We start from the raw sequence: 25,025 nt of genomic DNA on the forward strand, positions 1-25,025 counted from the left end.
CTATTCGTAATACTGGAATTGCGTATTGTTCAATGAAATTGTGGGAATTTGTACTGGTAATATTTGTTCAAAAACTACAATTTAACAGGTGAAAATTCCCATTCGATAGAAATTTTTCGAAAATAAAATCGTCAAACATGGATATCGTCAATTTATATTGTGTATAAAAGTCAATGGAATCAAGATTTAATGAATGGTATTTTACAAACGATTAAAATTTCCATAATAACACCTTTGAGCAACAATTTACTTATTTTGATTGTTGCCAATCAAATTGGTGGAATTTTCTGAATACCAACGGTGAGCAAAGATGAAAGAGAAAAAAAATTCAAAATCCAGCGCCTTTTGACCTCTCTGAGCGCAGCACAAACACACACACACACACACACACATTTTCTCACTCACACAAGCACTCTTCGATCATCTGATTGCTGCGAATGACAGAACACCGACCAAAAGCATATATATTGTTGTTTTTATCAGTCGACACAACGCTATTGTTCTCACGCGACTTTCTCGGCACAGAAAAATCGCATTATCTCAATAAATTTCAATGAAATAATAAAAAAAGAAATTCATAACGTGTTATTTTCGTTGAATTTGTTTTGATAAACAACGTTAGTTTACATTTTAATGGCACCGACGTGTGTGCGTCACTTTAGTTTGTGATGGAAACCTATTTTTGAAACAAGTGTGATATAGATAAGTTTGTGATAATTGATGTGGCTATCATTTATGGGTTTTTAGCCATTTAATGTTCAGTTGGAGTAAATAATTCGACGAGAATAGCTGGAATAACATTTCGGATTGAATTTAATTCACAGCAGAACCATTGGTGACCAGTTGGTATTTGGATTTTCCATATAGAAACTTTTGGTTTCTAATCGATAGCGATTGACGGTAACTATCATTGAATAATAATCTTTGACCTTGTACACACATAGACATTGAATAAACACTATTACAACCGGCCCGTTGCAATCGATTTATCTAGCTATGTCGTACGATACGTACGGCGGATTGGAGTTTTTTCGCGTGATTTTTTGCTGTCTATTTTTTTCATTTTTGTGTTTATATTGCACAATTTCGATTTACGATGCAGTTTTTAACCAATAATTATCGACTATTGTCTTCGATTCATTTTTAACCAGCAAACAAATATCGAAAGTCATTCAATATTGACCTAAATTTAGTTCAGTGTACGTTCATAGTGAAAGATTGACGTTGTTTCCATCAAATTTTGTACTTTATTATGTATATTTGGTCATTTCGAAGAGAGAGAGAGAGAGAGAGAGAGAGAGAGAGAGAGAGAGAGAGCGAGAGAGAGATAGATGTAGAGAGAGCATTATTTTGAATGCCAAGTTCGCACTAAATTGACAATTTGATCTAGGTTTGGAGGCTTGGTTTGAGTACATGAAATTGATACTATGTCGCAGCAAAAAAACCGCAGATGAGATGAATTCAACGTAATTAAGAGCTCTCGCACCATACACTTGCTTTGAGAATATTCTATTCTTAATTAATGTTTTCCTTTTTGTTGCTGTTATTTAAGACTCTATTTCTTTTATTAAAGATTCTATTTTTCTGCGAAGATGAATATATTTTCAAAACGTTTAGATTTTGTTTTGTCTCTCATTTTTCATCTTTAGTTGCATCTGTTTTGTGGAAAATTGCTTCCGCGTGAAATCACATACTCTTATATAGTTATGTGATTCAATTTATACTTATGTTCTGACCCGCATACTCCCATAACAGATATAGAAGTTCTATAATAGAATAATCGCGTAGCGTGTGTTCAATGATAGCGTAAAATGTGTTTTGTAAACAATTACAAGCTTGGCCTTTTATTGCATTATATTGCATGTCATATGTTCATGAATCAGTCACAGTATTATTTACAGAATTAATAAAAGCGACAAAAATTGAATTGAATCGCAATTTGCCATTGGAATTACGGTTCGCCGCAAATGTGATTAATTTCACATTTTACTCGGAGTAGAATTCTGTTTAAAGAAATTGCTATGATTAATGAGAGCATGAAAGGATGAAATATGGAACCAAATTGAATAAAAGTTCGAAAATATAGCGAAAAAAGATAAATAAAGAAAAAAAAATTGAGAAAAAAATAATAAAATAAAAATGAAACAAAAAAAATCGAAAAGAAGAAAAAAGATAAAAAATAGATAGGATTTGACGAAATAAAAATTCATAGGATCGATATGACCCACCTCCAAAGTGAGACTTGAAATATTCCCCACTGCACTTGAACAAGCATTCACAAAGAGATACATCAATACAAAACATCAAAACATCCAACGACAGCACTAGCGATGCGCATCAAATACCATCTTTGTGAATGCTTGCTTGAAAAAATGACAATTGAACCCCCTTAACTTTCTGTGGTGAAGAACTGGTTAAAGAACTGGTGATTCGCGGAAACGAAAAAATATATAGATTCTTTTTAAAATGTGAGAAAAACGCTAAAATTAAAATTATGTTTGAATTTCCCACGTCTCTTCAAATTTCAAAAGAAAATCAAAAAAAGAGTCGATCTCAACCATTCAAACAAAATCACTTTATATCAAGTGTTGCGTTTATCTGTTCTAATCTAATCAAATGAACATTTGTGCGAAACAACAACAGGTATAGTGTCAATTTACAACACAATAACCACACAGTCTGAATTGAGTACAATTGAGATGATTGTTACATTTAATTCGAGTTTTATTGTTATTTTTTATTTTATTCTTCTATATTCCAGAAAAACACACAGTGCAAAAAAAGTGCTACACATTGAACGAACGTAAACAAAAACTTATATTAAGTCAATACGCCCACTGGCTAAAAATGCATTTTCAATGGATCGTGATTCATTTAATATGCATTGCAAGCATGGCAAGTGCATTGAACGGCCCACAAATAACCGATGTATTTGATTATCAACCACAACAAATACACATTGCATTCGGTGGTATGGACATCATCGCAGCAAAAACTAGAATTTGACCTAATTTCAACCCAATGCTTTTTGTTTTATAGAAAATGTGAACGAAATCGTTGTCACGTGGTCAACAATGAGCGATGTTGGAGAGAATGGTGCGATTGTTGAGTATGGAATCAATGGATTTGCACTAAAGGCATACGGTAGCACAGAAAAATTTGTTGATGGCGGACCGGCACAGCACACGCAATTTATACATCGGGTTAGTGAATTTTTGTGCCATTGAAAAATCAAACTCGTTTTAATTTCTGCTTTGAATTAGGTCTCGTTAAAAGATTTAACGCCGGAAATGCGTTATGTTTATCACTGTGGCAGCGACCTGGGCTGGTCGGCGGAATTCTCATTCCGAGTTCCTAGAACAGATAGCGATTGGTCACCACATATTGCCCTCTTTGGTGACATGGGCAATGAGAATGCACAAAGTTTGCCACGACTTCAAGATGAAGCAGTAAGTGAGATGTACGATGCCGTCATTCATGTTGGCGACTTTGCATATGATATGCACTCGGACAATTCACTGGTTGGCGATCAGTTTATGCGACAAATAGAGCCCATTGCCGCTTATTTACCGTATATGGTTGTACCGGGAAACCACGAAGAACGATAGTATGTTGATTTTATTTCTCGTGATGAATATTTAGACGTGAAATAATAATAATCCGATTTTTTTTTCTTTTATAGTAATTTTTCAAATTATAGAGCACGATTCTCAATGCCACATAGCACGGAGAATATAATGTACAGCTTCAATCTTGGACCCGTACATTTTATCGGATTCTCGACGGAAGTTTATTATTTCATGAACTACGGCATTAAGACGTTAATCAATCAGTATGAATGGCTTGAGCAGGATCTCATCGAAGCCAATAAACCAGAAAATCGGTTAGTTATACTTGGAATTTATGCTATTCTCAGTAGTACACCTTTAAAAATTCAAAGAGACCGAAGAAAAAAATTCAAACAATTTTTTTTAATATTTCCAGAAAGCTGAGGCCATGGATCATCACCTACGGTCATCGCCCGATGTACTGTAGCAACGACAACGGAGACGATTGCACACATTTGGAAACATTGGTACGAGTTGGCATACCGTTTACACACTTTTTCGGATTGGAGTCATTATTTTATAAGTATGGTGTTGATGTTGAGATTTGGGCTCATGAACATTCATATGAACGTCTTTGGCCAATTTATAATTATCAAGTTTTGAATGGATCATATGAAGAACCATATACAAATCCAAAGGCACCAGTACATTTGGTGACAGGTAATTTTTTTCTCTAATTTGAATAAATTTTTCTTTTTCAAATTTTTTTTTTGTTCAGGTTCGGCAGGTTGCAAGGAAGGCCGCGAACCATTTGATAAAGTAATTCCAAATTGGAGCGCCTTTCATAGCCAAGTGAGTAAAAATTTATTTTTAAACTGTTCTGACCATGTAATTTGCATGAAAAAATTGAAGAAATATTTTTCTGAAAAAAATACCTTGTGAAATTTAATGCTCAATGTTTTTCCAATATTTTTATAAATTTTTCTAATTTTCTAAAAAAAAATTTTTATTCTAAAAAAATTATTTTTTTTAAATCTTCTAAATTTACTTTTTTTAATATTTTTTTTTCCTCCATTTTTTACCTTCTTTTTCCAATTTCCAGGATTACGGCTACACACGAATGAAGGCATACAATCGGACGCATTTGTATTTTGAGCAAGTATCAGATGATAAAGAGGGTGCCATAATCGATAGTTTCTACATAATAAAAGATAGTCACGGTCCCTATCAGAGCATGAACGAAGTCTAAATCGAATTTTAATTTAACACACCATTACCAAAGAGAGGCAAATTGTATTAGGCATACCTTAACTTTGATAGTTTTATTAACCAGTACATGTGCATCACTAAAAACAAAAGCTATTTAGTTTAAAAGAAAACACGACCATTTTGTATTAAATGTAAATGTCTAAGATTTTTTTTTGTTAAAATTTATTTGTAATTCAATAACGAGAATAATTTACAATAATTTTTTTCTTCTTTTTATATAATAAACTGAATTTTAGAATGAGCTGTGGGTAAAAAGTGATGTGCGACACGGAAGCAAGCCATACGATTAAATTTTGTATTTTTTTATAAGCTCAAAGAAGTCCTGCTTTATCATTCCAATTTTTTATTTTTTATTTCATATTTTTGTTCATTGGCTCCTTGGTCCCGGTCGCTCATCACTTCTCCACCCCTGACTTGCTCTGAAGTATTAAAAACGTAAAAAGACAGAAAGAATAAAAAAAAACTTTTCTAAATATAATAAATCTGTAAAAATTTGTTCAGATCTCTTTCTCTATTTCATAATAACAAACTGTAAACTTTCTTTTTCATATTTCCTGGTTCTGTAAACAATTCCTGTCGTTTGGTCCAGCGAGTGTTGCGGCTCGCCAAATAATATCTTAATTTTGCGCGTCTATATTCAGAGAAATAATAAAACGGAGATTCAATTGATGCGCTTTTTTATACTTTAAAATAATGAAAGAGCACAGTGTTTAAAAAACCGGAATTTAAAATGTCTCTTTTGGAACTTGGTTCGTGTGCAGTGTAACGCTAGTGATATCTTTAACAATCATCTCGGCCATTTGCCAGGCGAGCTCTTCTTGCATGCATTGTTCGGGAAGATGTACCAATTTTCGAACGGCCCGTTTGATTTTGTTGCCGGTATTTTGAATGATTTGATTAGCATCGATGTTACCACTGGCATTGGAAACATTTACATGATTTTTATCACATGGAGTCATATCATAGTCTCGCTCATACCGTCCCATTTCGTTGACATGGCCAAATTTCAGGCCACTCGCTGAATGTCGGCGCCACAACAGATCTGGATCGTGCAATTGCCGTGCATCGATGCACATGTCTGAAGACTTGATGCGCTGGTGTGTTCGTTTCTTAACACTTTCCATTGCAAGGAGGGTGTTTTTTGCTGAAATGACTTGTGCATAGTCCTTTTGTGCTGGTGACTTTTTATTGTGCTCCACATCACTTGTCGTGCGGATGACTTTTGAAGTTGTTACCGAGACTGTCGATGGTTTTACGGTCATTGCTTCCATTTTTTGTGTGAGTTCTGTGAGATATTTGAAAAATAGTGGCGAACATTCAAATGGTGCCAGAAATTGTTCGCTTAAAAATCGCTCAATAATGGATAGCGGAAGATCAAAACAATGTGCAATCGCTTCGTTGCCGTCAATCGAACAGATTTTCTCCTCCACATGGAATCGCACACGATCCGACAAATGCAACGGACACGTGGCCTGCAATGAGAAATACTTTTCATACAAAATCAAGGCATCGTTTTGGCTTTGTTCAATTGCATTGCAATCATTTGCTAGAGCCACCGCGGCAGCGGCGGCGGCTGCAGTTTGTTCATCGCTCATTTCCTTATCATTCTCATCAAATACAATAGCAGCATTACAACTATTGTCCAATTGCCGTTTAAAATTCATAGCAGCCAACCAAAAGTCCAAATAATGTCGTTTCGATTCAACTTCTAAAAATTCCATAAAATAAAATAGCGCCAATTCATTATAGAGGATGTCGGTGATCTTGAGATTTGTGCCGGTATTTTCGATGCAAAAACGATAATAAAATGCACTCTCCAAAAAATCACCCGTATACATGCGATCTAAGTAGTCCAAAATAAATGATTGCGCCTCATCAAAGACGGTGATCAAGTTTTTTCCCTCCAATTGTGACGTCGATAATGGAATCGATTCGCTGGATATGCTCAATCTTGAATGTTTATCACTGTCAGCCGGGCACTTGTCGTCATTTTGAACGCACAACACCAGAGAGATTTGCGATAAAATGCTCGTTGGTATACGCACCAAATTGGTCAATTCGCCAGCGAGCAAGTATTTTTTGAATATTCGAATCGCATCGATTGTTAACGATGCCGGCATCTTTGATGACATACCGTCCGTGTCATCGCCATGCGATGATGCACCCGTTGCACTTTTGCGACCGTTTTCGAGGATTTTTTGTGAACTCTCTTCATCCACTGAGGCGGACAGTATTTCGTCCAATTGTTCGTGGTCATCGTTACGCTCATAAATATCACTTAAATTTGTCATGGAGTTTGCATCACTGCTTCCATCGCCATTATCCCGTTCCGAAGGCAATTCATTGAGATTCATCGACTCATTTCGGTCGTCCAATGATTCAACATCATTGTAAGCACTGTAAAAATCATCACGGTTTAATGTCATACCATCTAGAGATACACTACGACCTATTGATGACTTTGGTGTCATACGCTTATTTACACATTTTCGCGACGATATTCGACCACATTGCTCAGATGACGATTTAAAACTCTCGACATCCAACCAAAATCGAATCAAAGGCAACGCCGACTTTTGCTCCATGTACTGCACAAAATAACACAAACAATTTCGATCGTCAAGGATTCGGGTGATGTTTTTCGTCGAATGCGATGACGACGCAATCTCCATATCGGTCTCATCTGGAAATTAAAGGAGGACAGATTAATAGAAGTAAACTTTGGTTTTCTTTGGGAATGATTTTCTAAATACGGCATAAAAATAAGCCTAATTCAACATGGAAAAAATTTATCTAGAATTTTCACAAACTTAAGAATTAGAAAAACTTTCTCCTAAATTTTAATTTTATTTTCATTTTCAATTTTTCGTAGAAAATATTCTTCAAAAATTCCTCATTTTGGCATCGATTTGATTTAGAAATAATTGTGATCAAAGCTTCGAGTTTTTGATTAAAAATGCATTTTTAAGAAAAAAGTTTCAATTCTCTCAAATAAATTACAAATTTTTAGGCTAAAAATTCAATTTTTGGTTAAAAAAATTGATTTTTCTGCAGGAATTTTATTGATTTCTTTGAAATTCCTGTTTATCGCTGAACAAAAAAAAATTGTAAAAAAAAATTGTTTTTGAAAAATTTAATTTTTTGTTGAAAAATCGATTCGCTCATAAACTGTGGCTTTAAAATTGAAATAGTTGCGAGCCTCAATAAAAATGGCCATAAAAACTGTTTTTTAATACTTCAGTTAGATTTTCCTCTATTTCTACGTGAAATTTCGCATCAATTAAAAAAAAACACTTTTATGCAAAAAAAGTTCTCAAAAAATGTAAAAAAAAAATCCTATTTAAAATGAAAGTCGTATCTTTTTTAATCTTCTACAACTTCCTCTGTGTTCCCACACAAAATAAATTCCAATAAGAATCTTACAATCATCGTTTAGTATTTGTTGTTCGATTTTGCCGAGAATTTGTTGATCGTTGCCGCCCTGCGACTGGTTACCACTGTCGGTGACATCACTACATTCTATGTTCAACGACGATGATTTGACGATGGGTCTGTTGCGACCTACAAAAAGTGAAAAAGAAAACAAACACAAAACGCATTAATTTGCGCATTGACTAAAAAAACCTTGTCGTTGGAAGAGTTTCTACAATGCAACAACAACAACAACAATTGCAACAATTCACACGCATCCATCGTTGTTGTCGTCGCACCAAAATAATAATAATAACAAACACCATGAGAAGCGAAAAAAAGACGCGCAAAAGCGCATTAAACGCAAAGACGTGTATTGCACATACGAAACTTTCTTCATGCCAACGACAAAACAAGCGAGAAAAACAAGAATGAGAACACCAATGTCACCAATGTCGGATGATTTGTTGTTTTCTTTGGTATATACCTGCTTTTTTGAAAAATGATATCATTTTGCATGTCTATTAGAGTGAACAGCAGCCAATTAACGGGCACCATGTAAATTGTTTCGTCAAATGAATCACACACACAATTGTCACAGAATCTCTTCTCTTCTCACTGTTGTCATCGGCTAATAACGTCGAAACATTTTTTCTGGAACACACAAAACTTCCACGCAATTCAATATGTTTCTGCCGCACAAATCATAAGCACACACTCTTCAAATTAATATATCCAAATTCCGTGCAATCAAAAGAAAAATTTACATAAAATGCTAATTTATCATTCATGAACGTGAGCCACGCAAATATTATACTTTTACTGGCCACAAAATCTCTGCAACGATTGTTTTTCACAAAATTACATTCAAAATATCACTTTATTCATTTGAACAAGTTCTGGCAAAATCAAAAATACCAAAGAATATTTTCTCCTCTCGTACTACTTTAGTCGTGTTTTCATCACTTGATTTTGTTTGTTTCTACTTCAGTGGCACGTATTTCTGTCTCTCAATGTGTTTTTTCATTTCTCTACTGTGAGTCGATCTTTTTTTTCAATGCCTTCTTCTTCTTCTTCTTTTTGTTCTGTGTGTATGGTGACGTTTTGTAGCACACAGTTCTTATTGCTGTATGTTTTCAAATATGCACACTTTCTATATGCTAACAACAGTATGGTGTTATACGGCACGCACACTTATGCATAACACTCACAAATACCAAAGCGTTCGCTCGTTGGTATCAACTGTCAAATTAATTTCTGGAATGATTTTCGGCATTGGAATCACTGCATTATCAACGTTTTTACATTTAAATTTGAATGAATTGTTTTTTTAGTACTAGTGTTTTTGCTTTTCCGCACACCCACTGTGTGTACTAAAGTATTTTATTAACTTTTATTTTTATATTTTGAACACAAATTCAGTATAAATGGCATCTCCTTCCAGAAAACAATGACTAATTACAAAAATGTTCAATCAAATTCCATTGTGCCCCTAAAAAATGTTTGGTCGCATCGGATGTTTCGAAAAGGGATACGATTCGGCTCTCTTGATCTCCATCAAACCATAACTGTTTGTCGACGAATTCGATTTCAGTTTCAAATAACACTGTTCATCCACATAAATGGTCAATTTACACGAATTCTTCATCTGCCGACGTTCTTTGTCCAACGACTGTAACGTAGTCTTTTCAATTCTATTTACAAAGCCAATCAAATAAATGGTTTTAAGTTTTCGTGAATGTCGCACAAATGGCATGAGTTCATAGATCGAACCTATAGAAATGGTTTGGAATTCTTCCAATTCTGTCAATTTCTGTGCCAAAACATCGAAATGATTATGGTGCTTATTAAAATAAAACAGATATGTAAGATTCGTCATACTGCCAAGGACATCGACTGACACCCGACTAAAGGTGTTTATATTGAAATGAACACTTTTCAAAAACTTAACCTCATTCAACTTTGGACGGAGCAAAAATGATCTTTCAATGACCAAATGTAATCTTTTCACTTGTTGATTTTTGTGAAGTGAATGGAAATTTTCGATTAATTTATCCATGTCCTCCTCATTATCCTTATTTGATAGTTTTAACAGTAAATCGTCGATGATGATGCGGTTTTCCAGCAGCCAGTTCGTTGACCGAATGGCGGGTTGATTATAGGCATAAAATGTTGTTATATTCGGATTTATCACCAAGAAATCCTTTAATTGCGGACAAAATTTCGACGAAGCCCAGTCTAATTGCTTCAACGTTGGATATGCATGTGAAAGTTCTTCGGGTTTTATGTTCTCAAGCATGAGGTACTGCAATTTTGGACAATGTTTCAATAAATTGTTAATTGACAAACAATCAGCCAATTCGACGACTTCAACATTTTGCAGGGCATCTTTGACGTAATCACAATGGAAAGCGTTCATTTCGATTAGTTTTTTATGCTTCCAAATACTTATGTATTTTATAGTATTTTCTTTCATTTTCCGTACAATCAGTTCAAAAGTCTCATTTCCAGCGTGTTCCAAGTCAACTCTTGGCATATGAAATTTAAATAATTGAAAATACTTTTCTTCGACGGTGATTTCAAGCTTTTCAAAGTCTTCACTGAAATGAACAAAATTATTTTTATAGGTTCGACGGAAATGTTCGTTGGCAAGCAAATAGAAACGTTTGCATGTTATTTTTATTGCAGCTAACTCGGCAATCGATAACCAATCGAGAATTTGAAGAATACAATCATCGTTCAATGCACAAAACTCGATTTTTGACTTTTTAGTTGCGGACTGATCTTCTTCAGTCATCTTTTGCCGCTTCGCTTCACTCATCTTGAATACACTTTTTGGTGATTAAAGACGTATAATGAACAAGAAATGTGTCACTCTAGATGAATTGTTGTGCAAAATAATAACGTTGGTAAAATAAAATGAACGTGTTTCTGTGTTGATGGGTTTGGAAGAACTAATTTGAGGCACATTTTTACAGGTAAAGTGGAAAAATATGGAAACTATATGGAAAGAAAATGACAAAGGTCATTCTGCATAAACCAAAAACAATGCATATTGTTAAAATATACATAATAGGTTTACTTGTTTGTTTTATTGTTTTAAGACGAATCTTTCCATTGAAACGTATTAGAACTGATCCGTTTGTACCTGCAGTCGAAAATTGTTCGAGTTTTTTTTTGTAATCATATGTTTAGACTCAATAAATAAGCGATCGCTCGAGCATTAGAGGCGATGATGCCAATAAACAAATACGTTTGCTTTTATTTTTTTCAACCGAAGAAATATTCAAACATGCCCAGCAGATATACATTTCATGAAATGCTTTAGGAGAGTGTGACTCTTCGGTGGATTGCTGCTATTCAATAAGCGAAAAGTTTAAAAATTGAAAACAAAATAAATCTTACCGAGTATAATTTTAAATATTCAATAATAAGAAAGAAAACACAATATTTAATATGGCTAAACGAGAGAAGCTTTTATTCTATACTTTTTATATTATTTAAAAGATAGTTTGTTTGTACTAATGGACTATCCAACGGTCTTTTATGAATGATATTTATTAATCTTTTTACTAAGCATCTTTGGTCGCATCGGATGCTTCGAAAGCGGAAAAGAATTGGTGCGCTTGATCTCCACCAAACCGTAACTGTTTGTCGATGATTTTAATTTCATTTCCACGTACCACTTTTCATGCAAGTAAATGGTCAATTTACATGCGTTCTTCAGCTTGCGACGTTCTTTATCCAAAAATTGTAGTGTATTCGTTTTATCATGCCACCAATAACACATATCGTTATAACAAGTTAAATAAATAATTTTAAGTTTTGAAGAGTGTCTCACAAATGGAATGACCGTATCGATCTTACAAATAGCAGATGTATGGAATTCTTCTAATTTTGTCAATTTCTGTGCTAAAAATTTATAGTTGGGCATATCCAATTCATTATGATAAATCAGAAATTTTAAATTCGGCATGCGGCTAATTACATCGCCACAATCGCTGTCGACTTCAGAATCGACTTCAACGCTTTCTATAAACTCAATCTCTGGCAACTTTGGATGGAACAAGTATTCACAATGTTCAGCGATTTCTTTGTTCAGCCAGATGAAAAACATACATTTTACATTTTGATTCATTTTTTCTCCAATCAGTTTAAAAGTCTCAATTCCTGCATTATAACTTATTATATTTGGCATATGAAATGCAAAAGATTTTAAATGATTTTGTCTAACAATGATATTCGGCTTTTTAAATTCTTCTTCACGAAAACGAACAGAATTATGTTTATATGTGTTACGAAAATGATCATTTGCAAGCAAATAAAGTCGTTTGCATGTCATTTTTATTGTTATGAGATCTTGAATTCTTAACCAGTCAAGAATATGTAGAATACAATCGTCGTTCAATGCACCGAACTCGGTTTTTGACTTCTGACTTTTCACTTGTGGCACTCGGTTTCCGTCTTCTTCACTCATCTTTCGCCGTTTTCCCTCACTCATCTTGAATACAATTCTTGATCACTTGAACTCAGTCGCTATGAATGTGCGCGGATCAATAGAAAATGACACCAAATCCGTCGTTGAAGTACCAAACTGACAACTATAATCAATGCTAATTTATTTAAATGTTTAAACGAAGAATGTCGCTGGTGTTTATTTGAAGGACGGAAAATGAAATAAACGTGTTTCTGTGGCGATATTTTCAGAAGAACTGAACTTTACTTAACTCTGAGAGACACCGATAACTTAAGTGCAACAAAATGGAAAATATGAAAAGAAAAGGACAAAGGTCATTCTATGAAAACGAAATAAAGAGGCTTACGTACGCAAGCTGACTTTTCCGCATGGAACCGAAATGTTGGGAATAAACTGAAATTATGGTCTATGTATGGTTGCAGTAACTTAAAGCACAGTGAAAACTTGTGAATATTATTTTCTTATCAAAATAAATAATCACACCAAGTTTAAAGAAATTTCAATCAAAAAAAATAGCCTGTTCAAAGTTTTACATCATTACGGTACCACAAAGGCATGTCTTTTATACAAAAATGAAATTTTTTGTGGACTTTTACATGGAAAGTCTGTGAAAAATTTATTGCATCTTAAAACTAACATCAGATTCGGGAAAGAATACCATTTTAAGGCATTTTTCTCATTATTGCCTCTTCAGAGTCTAAGTTTTACACCGATCGATCAATGTCGTTGAAATTTTGACCAGATCTATTCCTTGTAGTGCCCAATCATCCCGTAAAGTCAGATTTTGAATTTCATGTCTGAGCACGAAACCATCGTGTCACCAAAATGGTTGAAAAATTACCAAAAAATGTATGGATGTGGGTACTCCATTCGGACCAAAAAAAAATTACACCGGTCAACAGATATTGCTCAAAAACTAATCAGCACGTCTCCTAGTGGTCTCAAATCATCCTGCAAAGTCAGAATTTGAATTGAGTTTTTGGAAGAAGATTTATCGTGTTAACAAATTTTGACAACACGCCACAGGACACAGGGAACAGGACACAGGACACATCACACACAGCGACGCACATTAATATGCCCCAAAATCATCTCCAATCGTGTTTTCTACATTAAATATGAATAGAAAACATGTTTTGGGGTGACTTTAATTTGTTGGCCTAATACAATAACTTCCTTCACTAGGTGTGCGGAAAAGTAAAACTGTTAACAATACATTCTTCTTGGTCTTTTCACTTATTCTATTCGTTGCTTATGGACGAATTTTTCTATCTACAGATATTAGTACCTGAAATGTCGAAATCATTGCTGATTTGTACCTGCAGTCGATGATGCTAATAAACAAATACGTTTGCTTTTATTATTATTTTTTGTTTGCTTTTATTATTAGTGTGACTCTTAGGTGGATTGCTGCTATTCAATAAGCGAAAAGTTTAAAAATTGAAAACAAAATAAATCTTACTGATTATAATTTTAAATATTCAATAATAAGAAAGAAAACACAATATTTCATATGGCAAAACGAGAGTAACTTTTATGCGATTTTTTTTAATTGTACTAACATATTTGTAATCGATTTTATTCAAAATATTTTCAAATATATTTTACTTTTCCGCACACACCTAGTGTGTAAGGTAAAGTATTGGAATCGGTCGAAAAATTAACACCCATAAAAAATGTGTTTTCTGGGTGTTTTTGGGGCCAGGGAACACGAATCCAGCGTTTTTTCGATGTCCGAATGTATGTGCGTACCCTGTACCCTGTACCCTGTACCCTGTACCCTGTACCCTGTACGCTGTACCCTGTACCCTGTACGCTGTACCCTGTACGCAAAAATTTGTTAACACGATAACTTTCAAACAAGAAAAGTAATTCAAAATCTGACTTCACAGGATGATTGGGGGTGCCGAGGAATAGAAACCATTAGATTTTGAGCGACTTTGGTTGACAGGGTAAAGTGTCATGTCTGGTGTGATGCCCATGTCCATCCATGGGAAAAATTCAATTTTTCTTCCAAAAGTGATATTTAATGTATTCTTAAACACTCAAAAATGTGTATTGGGGGGTTTTTGGGTACGAGAAAACCGAATATGACGTTAGTTTTGCGATACAATCAACTTTCGAAACACTTTTCATACAAAAAATTCAAAAAATTTGGATTTTTGTATGGAAGCCATGCCTGTATGATATCGTAATGAGCTGAAACTTTGCACAGGTTATTTTTATCACACATAAATACTATTCCGAGAGTTTGAAGACATTTCAACGAATATTAGGGGCACCTCCCGAACAATATTTTGGATTTTTCGCTCTAAAACGAAATTTTGTATGGGAAGTACCCTTAATATGCATTGAAATTTCTTCAAACTTTCAGAATGTTAACTTTTTGTGAAAAAAATAACCTCTGCAAATTTTCACATGATTACGATATCATATAGGCATGGCTCCGATACAAAAATTCCCATCTTTAGTAGTTTTTGTAAGAAAAGTGCTTCGAAAATTATTTTTATCTAAAACTAATGTCAGATTTAGTTTTCTTTCATGTCGTGGATCACAGTGCGGAAAAGTTCATCTTACGGATGTAAGACATTTTATTATTCAAGAATTTAATCGAAATTCAAATCACAACGAGGCTTTCATTTACCAAACCGAATTTCATTTACCAAACTGGCATGTTTGGTCGCATCGGATGCCTCGAAAGCGGATATGAATCGGTGCGCTTGATCTCCACCAAACTTTAACTGTTTGTCGATGAATTGCATTTCACTTGAAAATAATATTCTTCATCCACGTAAATGGTTAATTTACATACATTCTTCAGCTTGCGACGTTCTTTATCCAACGATTGTAGTGAGGTCTTTATATCTTGCAGCAAATGAAGCCTATTTTCATAATAATTTAAATAAATAATTTTAAGTTTTGACGAGTGTCTCACAAATGGAATAATAATCGCATCAATCGAATCACCGGCAGTTGTATGGAACTCTTCCAATTCTGGCAAATTCTTCGCTAACAATTCAAAATGAGATGTGATAATCACATTGTTTGATGTTATTTAAGAATCGATGTCAACGCTTTCTATAAACTCAATCTCTGGCAACTTTGGATGGAACAAAAAGTCTCGATTCCAAATGTTCAAATGTAATCTTTTAATCTGTCGATTTTTATGAAGTGAGTGCAGATTTTCGATTATCTGATCAACGTCCTCTTCCTTCAATGTTATTATTATTCTCAACACCAAATCCTCTAACTTAATGCCGCTTTCAAGAAGCCAGTTCGTCGTTGTGATTGCACGATGAGAATTAGCAGAAAATGCTCGAATATTTGGATTTTTTTACCAAGAAATCCTTCATCTCAACGGGAAACTCCATCGAATTCCATTGTAATTGCTCCAGCGTTGGATATATATGTGAAAGCACTTCAGAACTTATTTCATTAAGGATCAAATACTCTAATTTTGTACAGTACCTCAAAAAACAATTGATTGAAGCGTCTTTCCTCACTGAAAACATACTACAAATAAAAAATACATTCAATTAAATTCTTTGTACGTTAAAGCGATCGTCAATTTTATTCGAAACATGTAATTTTGTTTTTGTATTTTGCACAAAAATATAAATTTTAAACCCTATTGTCTCAAAATGTTCATTTTGTTTCGTCTCAATCAATCATACATGTTTCCATTCTGGAACTAATCATCAAAGTTTGGTCGTATCGGATGCTTCGAAAGTGGATATGAATCGGTGCGCTTGACCTCCACCAAACCGTAACTGTTTGTCATTGAATTGGATTTAATTTGCAAATACCAATTTTCATTAACGTAAATGGTCAATTTACATGGATTTTTCAGCTTGCGACGATCTTTGTCCAACGATTGTAGCGTGATATTTATTTCGTTTGCGAAATTGATATAACCACTTCTAAAACACTTTACATAAATAATTTGTAGTTTTGGTAAATTTTGCACAAATGGAATGATCTTATCGATCGAAAAAATATCAACAATATGTAATTCTTCCAATTTTGTCAATTTCTGTGCCAACAATCCAATCTGTTGATTTATATTATCCCATCTGTTATAGTAAAACAAAAATTTCAGATTCACCATACGGCTAACCACATCGACTAATTTCCTATCACAATCCACCGTATCGATATGAATACTTTCCAAGAACTCCGGCTCCGTCCAATTTGGATGAAGCAAAAAGTCTGAGTCCATAATTTTCAAATGTAATGCTTTGATCTGTTGATTTTTATGGAGTAAATGCAAACTTTCGATTATTTGCTTCATATTTTTAAATCCTTTCTTCACTGTTATTGATATTTTCAATACCAAATCGTCTAATTTAATTTCGGTGTCAAGTAGCCAGTTCGTTATTTTAATTGTGTTGTCATTAGAAGTAGAAAGTGCTCGAATATTTCGATTTCTCATTAAGAATTCCTTCAGCTCAACGGGAAAATTTGCCGAACCCCATTGTAATTGCTTCAGCGTTGGATATGTATGTAGCAGTTCTTTCGACCCAACTCCACTAAGAACCAAGTACTCCAATTTTGTACAGTTTCTCAATAAACAATCAATTGAAGAGCAATCATGAATATTAACGATTTCAACATTTTTTAGAACATCTTTTACGTATTTTTGTTGTAAAACGTCATTGTTTTGGTTGAAATTCGCCCAGAAGAAACGTAAATATTTTATAGGTTGTATCGTTTTCTGTCCAATCACGTTAAATGTCTCAATTGCTGCATTTGCACTGTGTATTTTTGGCATATAATATTTAAAAGATGTTGAATACTTGTTTTCAACTGAGATATCAAGCTCTTTGAACATTTCTTCTAAATGAACACAACCATTTTTATATGTGCGACAAAAATGTTCATTTGCGAGCAAATAAAGGCGTTTGCATGTCATTTTTATTGTTGCCAGCTCTTTAATCGACAGCCAATCGAGAATGTGTAGAATACAATCGTTGTTCAGTGCATTAAACTCGGTTTGTGACATTTCACTTGTGTTCCTGTCTTCTTCACTCATATTTTGCGACTCGCTCATGTTGAATAAGGTTATGCTTTGAATTTGTCTGGTTTGTTCTGCAAATTATTAACTAAGATAAATAAATGTGGATAATTTGACGATATTTAAATGAATATAATTTCAATAAACCTACAACTTGAAAAATAAATAGCAGAATAATAAAATATTTGTGCCTGTGTCAATGTCTATGTCAACTCAGAGTGAATTATTCCTTTTTTCTTCGTATTTCGTCGACTTTTTCTCTTATTCTTATTTCGTCGGCTTCTTATTTATTTATTTTTTTCATTCTGTATGTATAGTGACGTTTCTTAGCACACTGTGTTTATTGTTGTATGCTTTTAAATGTATGCACACCTTCTGTATGCTAACAGCAGTAAGACATCATACACTATGGCACGCACACATACAAAACACTCACAAATATCAAAGCATTCGCCCGTTGATTCCAGCTGTCAAATTCATTTCTGGAATGAATTTCGGCATTGGAATCACTGCATTGTCATCATTTTCCAATTTAAATTTGAACGAATGTTTTTTTAGTACTTGTTAAAATAGCCGGAACAAATGAATTCTCTAGAATAAGTACAGCGTATGATACGGTCGCACACCAAAGGTTGTTTTTACATTCATTTTTTGCTGTATTTTGTATGACGGTGTTTCGCTTTGAAATGCAACCTTTTCATACGCTGTTTTTACTCTATAGCAATAAAATGATTTATTCGAAGTAATTTTATTTCGCTTTTATTTTTACATTTTGAACAATTCCTTATTGAATTACTTTTAATTTTTCAAAATATCAATTCTTTATGCAACATTTTTATTTGCAATATTTAGGCCAATGAATGGAAGTGATAAATCTATTTTATTTTATGAATGTCTCAGAATATTTCAGTCTGTTCTTTTCCACTTGTTTTTTTTACCTGTTAATCAGCATATTTTGTGTGTAAATGCATGAGGTGATAGGAATGAAAAATTTGAGCTGTGTCTTTTTCTACCTGAAGCTCAATAAATAGCAACCGTTGAGTTCGATTCTACAGGTAAAATATGTAAAAATTTCAATACTTCCGAGATGTTCAAAACCATGCACCGATGTCTGCCGACATTATGCGAATAATTTAAAGCGATTCCATTCAAAGTTATTCTGTAAAATTCAGTTCCGCCGTACAATTTTTGAGACAGACGAAGAGTTTTTGTCAAAGAGATTTTCTATTTAACTTTTACAAAACTTACACATTTTTCTTTAAAAAAATGAAAACAATTTGAATACATTACTTCGAAGTATCAATATTTAATAAATATATTTAAATACATTTTTGGTGTAATTTTCAATTATACTTCTGAAGATTTTATATCAATTTCCTGCTACCATTACACACCACCAGAAGCAGTCAATCTATCCAGTCGAGAGAACGTTAACGTTGGCACTGTCAAGATTACCAAGTAACTCGGGAGCAGGTTCAGCAACGGGAATAGCTTTGGCAATGGCGATAATAGCAGCCACTATTAGTGCAAAAGTAGCGAATTTCATTGGTGATTTTTTACGTAATTGCTTTAACTTTAAGAAGGTTCAACAAATCTGGTGATTTTACTTTAAAATCACCGGTCTTTTTATATAGAGTCTCAATGATGATTGATCACGTTTGGTGTGAATAGTTTAGTCATTAAAATGGTGGCAAGAATCGTGTTTACACGGTTTTCGTGTGTCGTGACTATTGCTGTGATATTGTGCTTAAATTTTATGATTGCTGAAGCGCAGCGTGTGTTTATGATTCAAAAAATGATGAGATTATCGCTGTCGTTTGAAAGACCCACAGTGAATTTATAACCGGTTTTTGTACCGTTTTTAAATGAACTGCTCCTTATTTTTGGTTGTGAATGTTAATTAAATGCGAGTTGAAAATGGTAGCCTTGAATCATTCTTTATTCAAACGATTCATTCATGTAATATTCTGTACATCGTTAGAGCGAACAAAATTCAAATCGATTAGGGTATACAGCTATTATGGTCTAGTTTAAAGGCGAACTGTTAGCGAAGTCGAAGATTTTAGGAAGCATGGATATAATGATAAAATTAGATCAATCTCGGGTGCCCACCTATAGTTGTATTGTTGTCTCTGCGTAAAGTACAATAGTTGACAAGATAGCTTGATCTGGAAGTAAAGACCAAATCATGTGAATCCATTTATTGCCAAATAGAAAAAACTACTGATCGATTTTTCTCGCTTTTCCGATGGGGAAAATAAACAAAAGGAGCCACAATTTCTAGCTAGTTCAATGAGCCAGAATTCAGTAAAAATGTTTCTTTTGCAGTATAAGTGAAAACCAATTTGAATAAATCATTTCAAAGTATCAATATTTATTTAAGACTCAAAATACATGTTTTCATGTGATTTTTTAGATATACTATTGAATATTAGCGTAACTAGCAGCCACTCTAACGGAGCGACAAAACATTTACGTTGAGACCACTTTTTTCTTTCTTTTCCTTCGGGCCAATAGAACCTGTTGCCGAACTCGAACCTGAACCCGAATTCGGATGCGAATTTGAAGCTGAAGCCGAACCAGTCAAATCGCTAAGTTCAGCATTTGCAACAGCGGCGACCAGAGCCAAGACAATCGCAAAAATTGCAAATTTCATTATTGAAATTTTTCGTATTTGTTTTAACTTTAGGAAGATTTAATTTAATCTGCTGAGTTTGCTTTCGACTATCCTTTTATATAAAATCCACAACGATGGTTGATCACGATCAACGTGCTTCGTTCAGCAATTAAAGCCAAATTTGCTTAGCAAATGCACGATGTTAAAAATCGTGTTTGCATACGAGCCGTGACTATTGCTGTGTCATGATCGCATGAGGTGATTTATAGCTGGAAATATGTACACATGTGTATTGCATATTGTAACAAAATTCAACTTTTCAGCACATCGACTGAATCACTGTTTGTATGAATTATGTATGTTTCATCGGGGTAATTTTTCTCGTTGACTCCAAAACTGATATCAGCGGCTAGAAAACAGTTGATATGCTAAAAATACATCTTTCTAAAGAATGGGTCGAAATCTGGAGGAATTTGGGACCTTTCATACTGAAACTCAAAAAGCTTTGAAAGACTAAACGGTGCTGGTTCTCGTCTTAAACGATTTGATTTATTATTCGAGCTGTAAATAAAACACAATCAACCAATCTGTAATGTCATAGAAGTGGTGTTTGAAGAGAACTTTGAGGCATCAAATCAATTCTTCAAAATAATTACATTATGTGGAATTAGGCGGAAAGGAAGTAAATAAGTGGTAGTATAGGGCAGTAGAAAGTAATTTGTAGCTAAAAATGATTAAAAACCAAAAATACCAAGCTCAAATTGTGTCGAATTATTTATTCAAATCAATTGTTATCATGAGACATAATAATTCAAATTTTTTATTTCATTCTATTCGTCAATGGCAAGCTACTTTTGCTGGATTTTATGCCGGTGATTATGCATCACTTGCGGCAGTTTCTGTCGTTGTGGTTGACGGAGTTGATGTTTCTGCTGATGCCGATGCGCTTGATATACTTGTTGCTGCTGACGGCTGCGGACTTGAAGTTGTTATATTGAAATAAGTAAATGGGTTGAATGGCGGCCATCGCCACATGTTGCCTGAGTGGTGTTGTCGTTCAGATGGCGGACCGCCGCCGCCTGGTCCGCGTGGAGCACCATAAATAACAGCAGCGAAGACGGAAAGCAACAAAAATGCTAAGATCACCTTCATTTTGATTTGGACAGTTTTTTTTGGTTTGACTGGTTTCGACTTCGTTTCAAGATTAAACAAACTGATAAATTCGCTCAAAGTCGAATGGATTTTTATACAGAACTGAGATGGGGTGGTAATTGTGATTCGTGCCTAGTTTTATTACAAAAAATGAGCAATGTCACGATTCAAATGCGCATGATTTTCGTGGATGGTTTATAACATAAACCTGATATTATAGTTTGGCTTGTGCGCAAAATTTCATTTTATCGTTAAAATATCATATGTTAACAGCTTTGAAAATGATCAAAAATGTACTCGTGTCACTTGAATAGCTATAGCACACAAAAATCGTGCTTGCACAAATTTGCCACTTTTAATCACGACTATTTTCAATAACTTTCCCGATGAACTTTTCCGCACTGTGATCCACAACATGCATTTATTACAAATCTTTTACTCAAAGAATTCACGAGAAAACTGAAACTGACATTAGTTTTACGATAAAAATAATTTTTGAAGCACTTTTCATACAAAAACTAATAAAAATGGGAATTTTTGTATCATAATCATGCCTATATGATATCGTAATCATGTGAAAATTTACAGAGGTTATTTTTTTCAAAAAAAGTTAACATTCTGAAAGTTTGAAGAAATTTCAGTGCATATTAAGGGTACTTCCCATGGGAATGTATGCATACAAAATTCCGTTTTTGAGCGAAAAATCCAAAATTTTGTTCGGAAGGTACCCCTAATATGCATTGAAATGTCTTCAAACTTTTGGAATGGCATTTTTGTGTGATAAAAATAACCTGTGCAAAGTTTCAGCTTCATACATAATTTCAATTTTTTTGACATTTTTCTATGAAAAGTGTGTCGGAAGTTATTTGTATCGCAAAATTAACGTCATATTCGGTTTTCTCGTACCCAAAAACCCCCCAATGTATATTTTTGACTGTTTAAGTATACATAAAATATCACTTTTGGAAGAAAAATTGAATTTTTCCCATTGCATTTTTTCATGGGCACCACGCCAGACATGACACTTTACCCTGTCAACCAAAGTCGCTCAAAATCTAATAGTTTCTATTCCTCGGCACCCCCAATCATCCTGTGAAGTCAGATTTTAAATTACTTTTCTTGTTTGAAAGTTATCGTGTTAACAAATTTTTGCGTACAGGGTACAGCGTACAGCGTACAGCGTACCACGCACATACATTCGGACATCGAAAAACCGCTAGATTCGTGTTCCCTGGCCTCAAAAACACCCAGAAAACACATTTTTGATGGGTGTTAATTTTTCGACCGATTCCAATACTTTACCTTATACACTAGGTGTGTGCGGAAAAGTAATATGAAATCGTGTGTCAGGAGTATTTTCAGAAGCACAATTTTATTTGATCGAAACTGTTTCAGTTCAGCTATGATTTATAGGCCAAAATTGGAATCAATCGGCTAAGCCTATGAAGAGACAGAATGCGTAATCCCCTCATTTATGCCATCTTGTTTTCCATAGTTGAACTCAATTTTGTTGCACTGCATTGAATCGAAAAAGAGAAAAAACAACAACAACAATAACATGACTACATAGATCTGTTGTTCAGTGAGATACGTATAACAATGGAATGAAAGAATGAAGAGAGTATGCATTAGCACAGATGTACAGCTCTGTGTGGCCACTGGCCATACTATTGTTGTTGTTTTTCTCCTCTTTTTTGTTTCAATACGACTGATCTAAATCAAGTTCACTGACATAAATAGAGATGGCGCGGGTGAAAAGTTCCCGTAAAAATAATTCTCCAATCTCATAATAATATTATCCGGTTGGTTGGAATACCTTGTTTTAGATGATTCGAACGTTCAAAATAGAGTCACCTCAAGTCACTCAACGTGGTTTATCCAGATAGATTTTCTTTCCTTATATGGTGTGGAAAACATAGCAATCAAAGTCCAAGATATCCGTTTACCTAAAAAAAAAACTTTCTAGGACCTTAAAAGAGTTTGGTTTTTCAAATACCAAATGACTTTTTTATATTTGTCTGAAAATGTTGAATTTACCAACCGCAGTGGAAGATTTTTAGGAATTGTTGTTTGTGTAAAAGAATAAAAGATGTTTATATACATTTTTCAAGTATTTATTTATGATTTTATTTCATAAGATACAATAAAAATTGCATTTGAAATATTTTATACCAATTCATCGACTGCTATTGGTCATAGCAGCCATGATTGGTATATCAAAAATGTTGCAGTTCCTCATGCACTTTCAGCTGGACTGGTTGGTGCTTCTGACGTGCTCTGATTTGGTAGTGGTGTTGTAACTTCTGGTGTAGTTACTTCCACTGTAGCATTTGTTGAATTTGAAGCTGAGTCAAAGGAATTGACAAAGTCAAGAAAATTTTGAAAAAAACCAGCTTCAGTTTTTTCAACAGCCACGACAGCAACTAACAATATTGCGAAGATAGCAAACTTCATTTTGATTTTGATAAGTGTTTCGCTTGTTTCGACTTTAAAACTTTGAGACTTTTAAACAAACTGATCAAAACTCGGTTAGTTTCTTTTATATAGAATTGAAAAGGGTTGCGAATCGTGGTCCGTGCCTTTTTTTTATCATAAAATAAAGTCACGTTGCCAAATTCGTGTGTGTACGAATCGCATGGGCCACGAATATTTATCGTTGAACGGCAAGGGGATAAACATCTGACTTGAATAGGTACCGTCGGTACCGGAAAGATTTGAAATGTTTTACATTTTCAATTGACATTTTGGCATCCCTTCCTTTATCTGAATATTTTTGCTGATTTCATTTGAAATATTGCCGTGAAACTATATGAATTTTTCGTTATTTTCATTCATTTCCACTTCTAGCCTTGATGATTTTCACTATTGCTCAAGAAATCATTTTATTGATGTTTTGCACAGATAGTCGTGACCGGTCGTGACGCACGAAAATCACGAGCATAAAAATTTTGCATCGTGAATTTTCTTTTTTTATATGGCAGAAAAAAGCTACGAATGATTGGATCATCCGATGGATCCCCACTACCAACACCACCACCAATACCTTGATCAGAAATTCCATCCACATCTACTTCAACTACAGTTGCACCATAACCTAGACCATAACTGATGATGTAAATTAATTAAAATGCACGATTATATAATTAAAACGCCACTTTATTTCTATTAGTCGCATAATTCAAATATTTAACATCATTCTTCAATTTCTATTCTTTCAAATAAAAATCCATCAAAATGATCATTAAATTCGGCAATGTTCCAGTTATTTCCCAATTCTTTTATTAAATATTCTCCATCATCTTCATTAAAATTCTTCGATCCGTACGTGAATCTCTGCAGTTTGTAAAACTCATGAATTTCAACAAACTCCACGATTTCGCTAAATGGAATGTTGTTGTTACTCAAAATGGAAAATTCTTCAACCTCCATCAGCTGTGACCCAAGACTTTTCAATGAAAAATATTTCTCATTTTCTGCATCATCTTCGATATAAACACGCTTTAAATGCGGATTGTTTGTAAAGAAATCGATCCATTC

General features: G+C 34.0%; 3 protein-coding genes across 4 annotated transcripts; 1 reads left to right on the forward strand and 2 right to left on the reverse strand.

Annotated features, from left to right (window-relative positions):
* Positions 1-476: 476 nt before the first annotated feature.
* LOC116350329 (acid phosphatase type 7-like) lies at positions 477-5,313 on the forward strand. The gene is made up of 8 exons (XM_031782087.1): positions 477-900; positions 2,762-2,971; positions 3,040-3,203; positions 3,264-3,607; positions 3,683-3,883; positions 3,985-4,268; positions 4,327-4,400; positions 4,651-5,313. The coding sequence occupies exons 2-8, from the start codon at positions 2,848-2,850 to the stop codon at positions 4,795-4,797; spliced, it is 1,338 nt and encodes a 445-aa protein (XP_031637947.1). The 5' UTR covers positions 477-900; positions 2,762-2,847; the 3' UTR covers positions 4,798-5,313.
* On the reverse strand, positions 4,970-9,362 carry LOC116350328 (A-kinase anchor protein 10, mitochondrial). The gene is made up of 3 exons (XM_031782086.1): positions 8,716-9,362; positions 8,241-8,378; positions 4,970-7,500 (listed from the first exon to the last, which is right to left on the reverse strand). The coding sequence occupies exons 1-3, from the start codon at positions 8,738-8,740 to the stop codon at positions 5,543-5,545; spliced, it is 2,121 nt and encodes a 706-aa protein (XP_031637946.1). The 5' UTR covers positions 8,741-9,362; the 3' UTR covers positions 4,970-5,542.
* Positions 9,363-16,241: 6,879 nt separating this feature from the next.
* On the reverse strand, positions 16,242-18,069 carry LOC116350350. 2 transcript variants are annotated; one of them, XM_031782117.1, is made up of 2 exons: positions 17,871-18,069; positions 16,242-17,793 (listed from the first exon to the last, which is right to left on the reverse strand). In XM_031782117.1, the coding sequence occupies exon 2, from the start codon at positions 17,753-17,755 to the stop codon at positions 16,397-16,399; it is 1,359 nt and encodes a 452-aa protein (XP_031637977.1). In that variant the 5' UTR covers positions 17,756-17,793; positions 17,871-18,069; the 3' UTR covers positions 16,242-16,396. The 2 variants fall into 2 exon arrangements, with proteins under 2 accessions (XP_031637977.1, XP_031637978.1); XM_031782118.1 differs by having other exon boundaries at positions 16,242-17,807.
* Between the last annotated feature and the right edge of the window lie 6,956 nt (positions 18,070-25,025).

The sequence above is a fragment of the Contarinia nasturtii genome, unplaced genomic scaffold (genome assembly GCF_009176525.2).
Source record: "Contarinia nasturtii isolate CC-2019 unplaced genomic scaffold, AAFC_CNas_1.1 Cnas_scaffold_4084, whole genome shotgun sequence".
Taxonomy (NCBI): Eukaryota; Metazoa; Arthropoda; class Insecta; order Diptera; family Cecidomyiidae; genus Contarinia; species Contarinia nasturtii.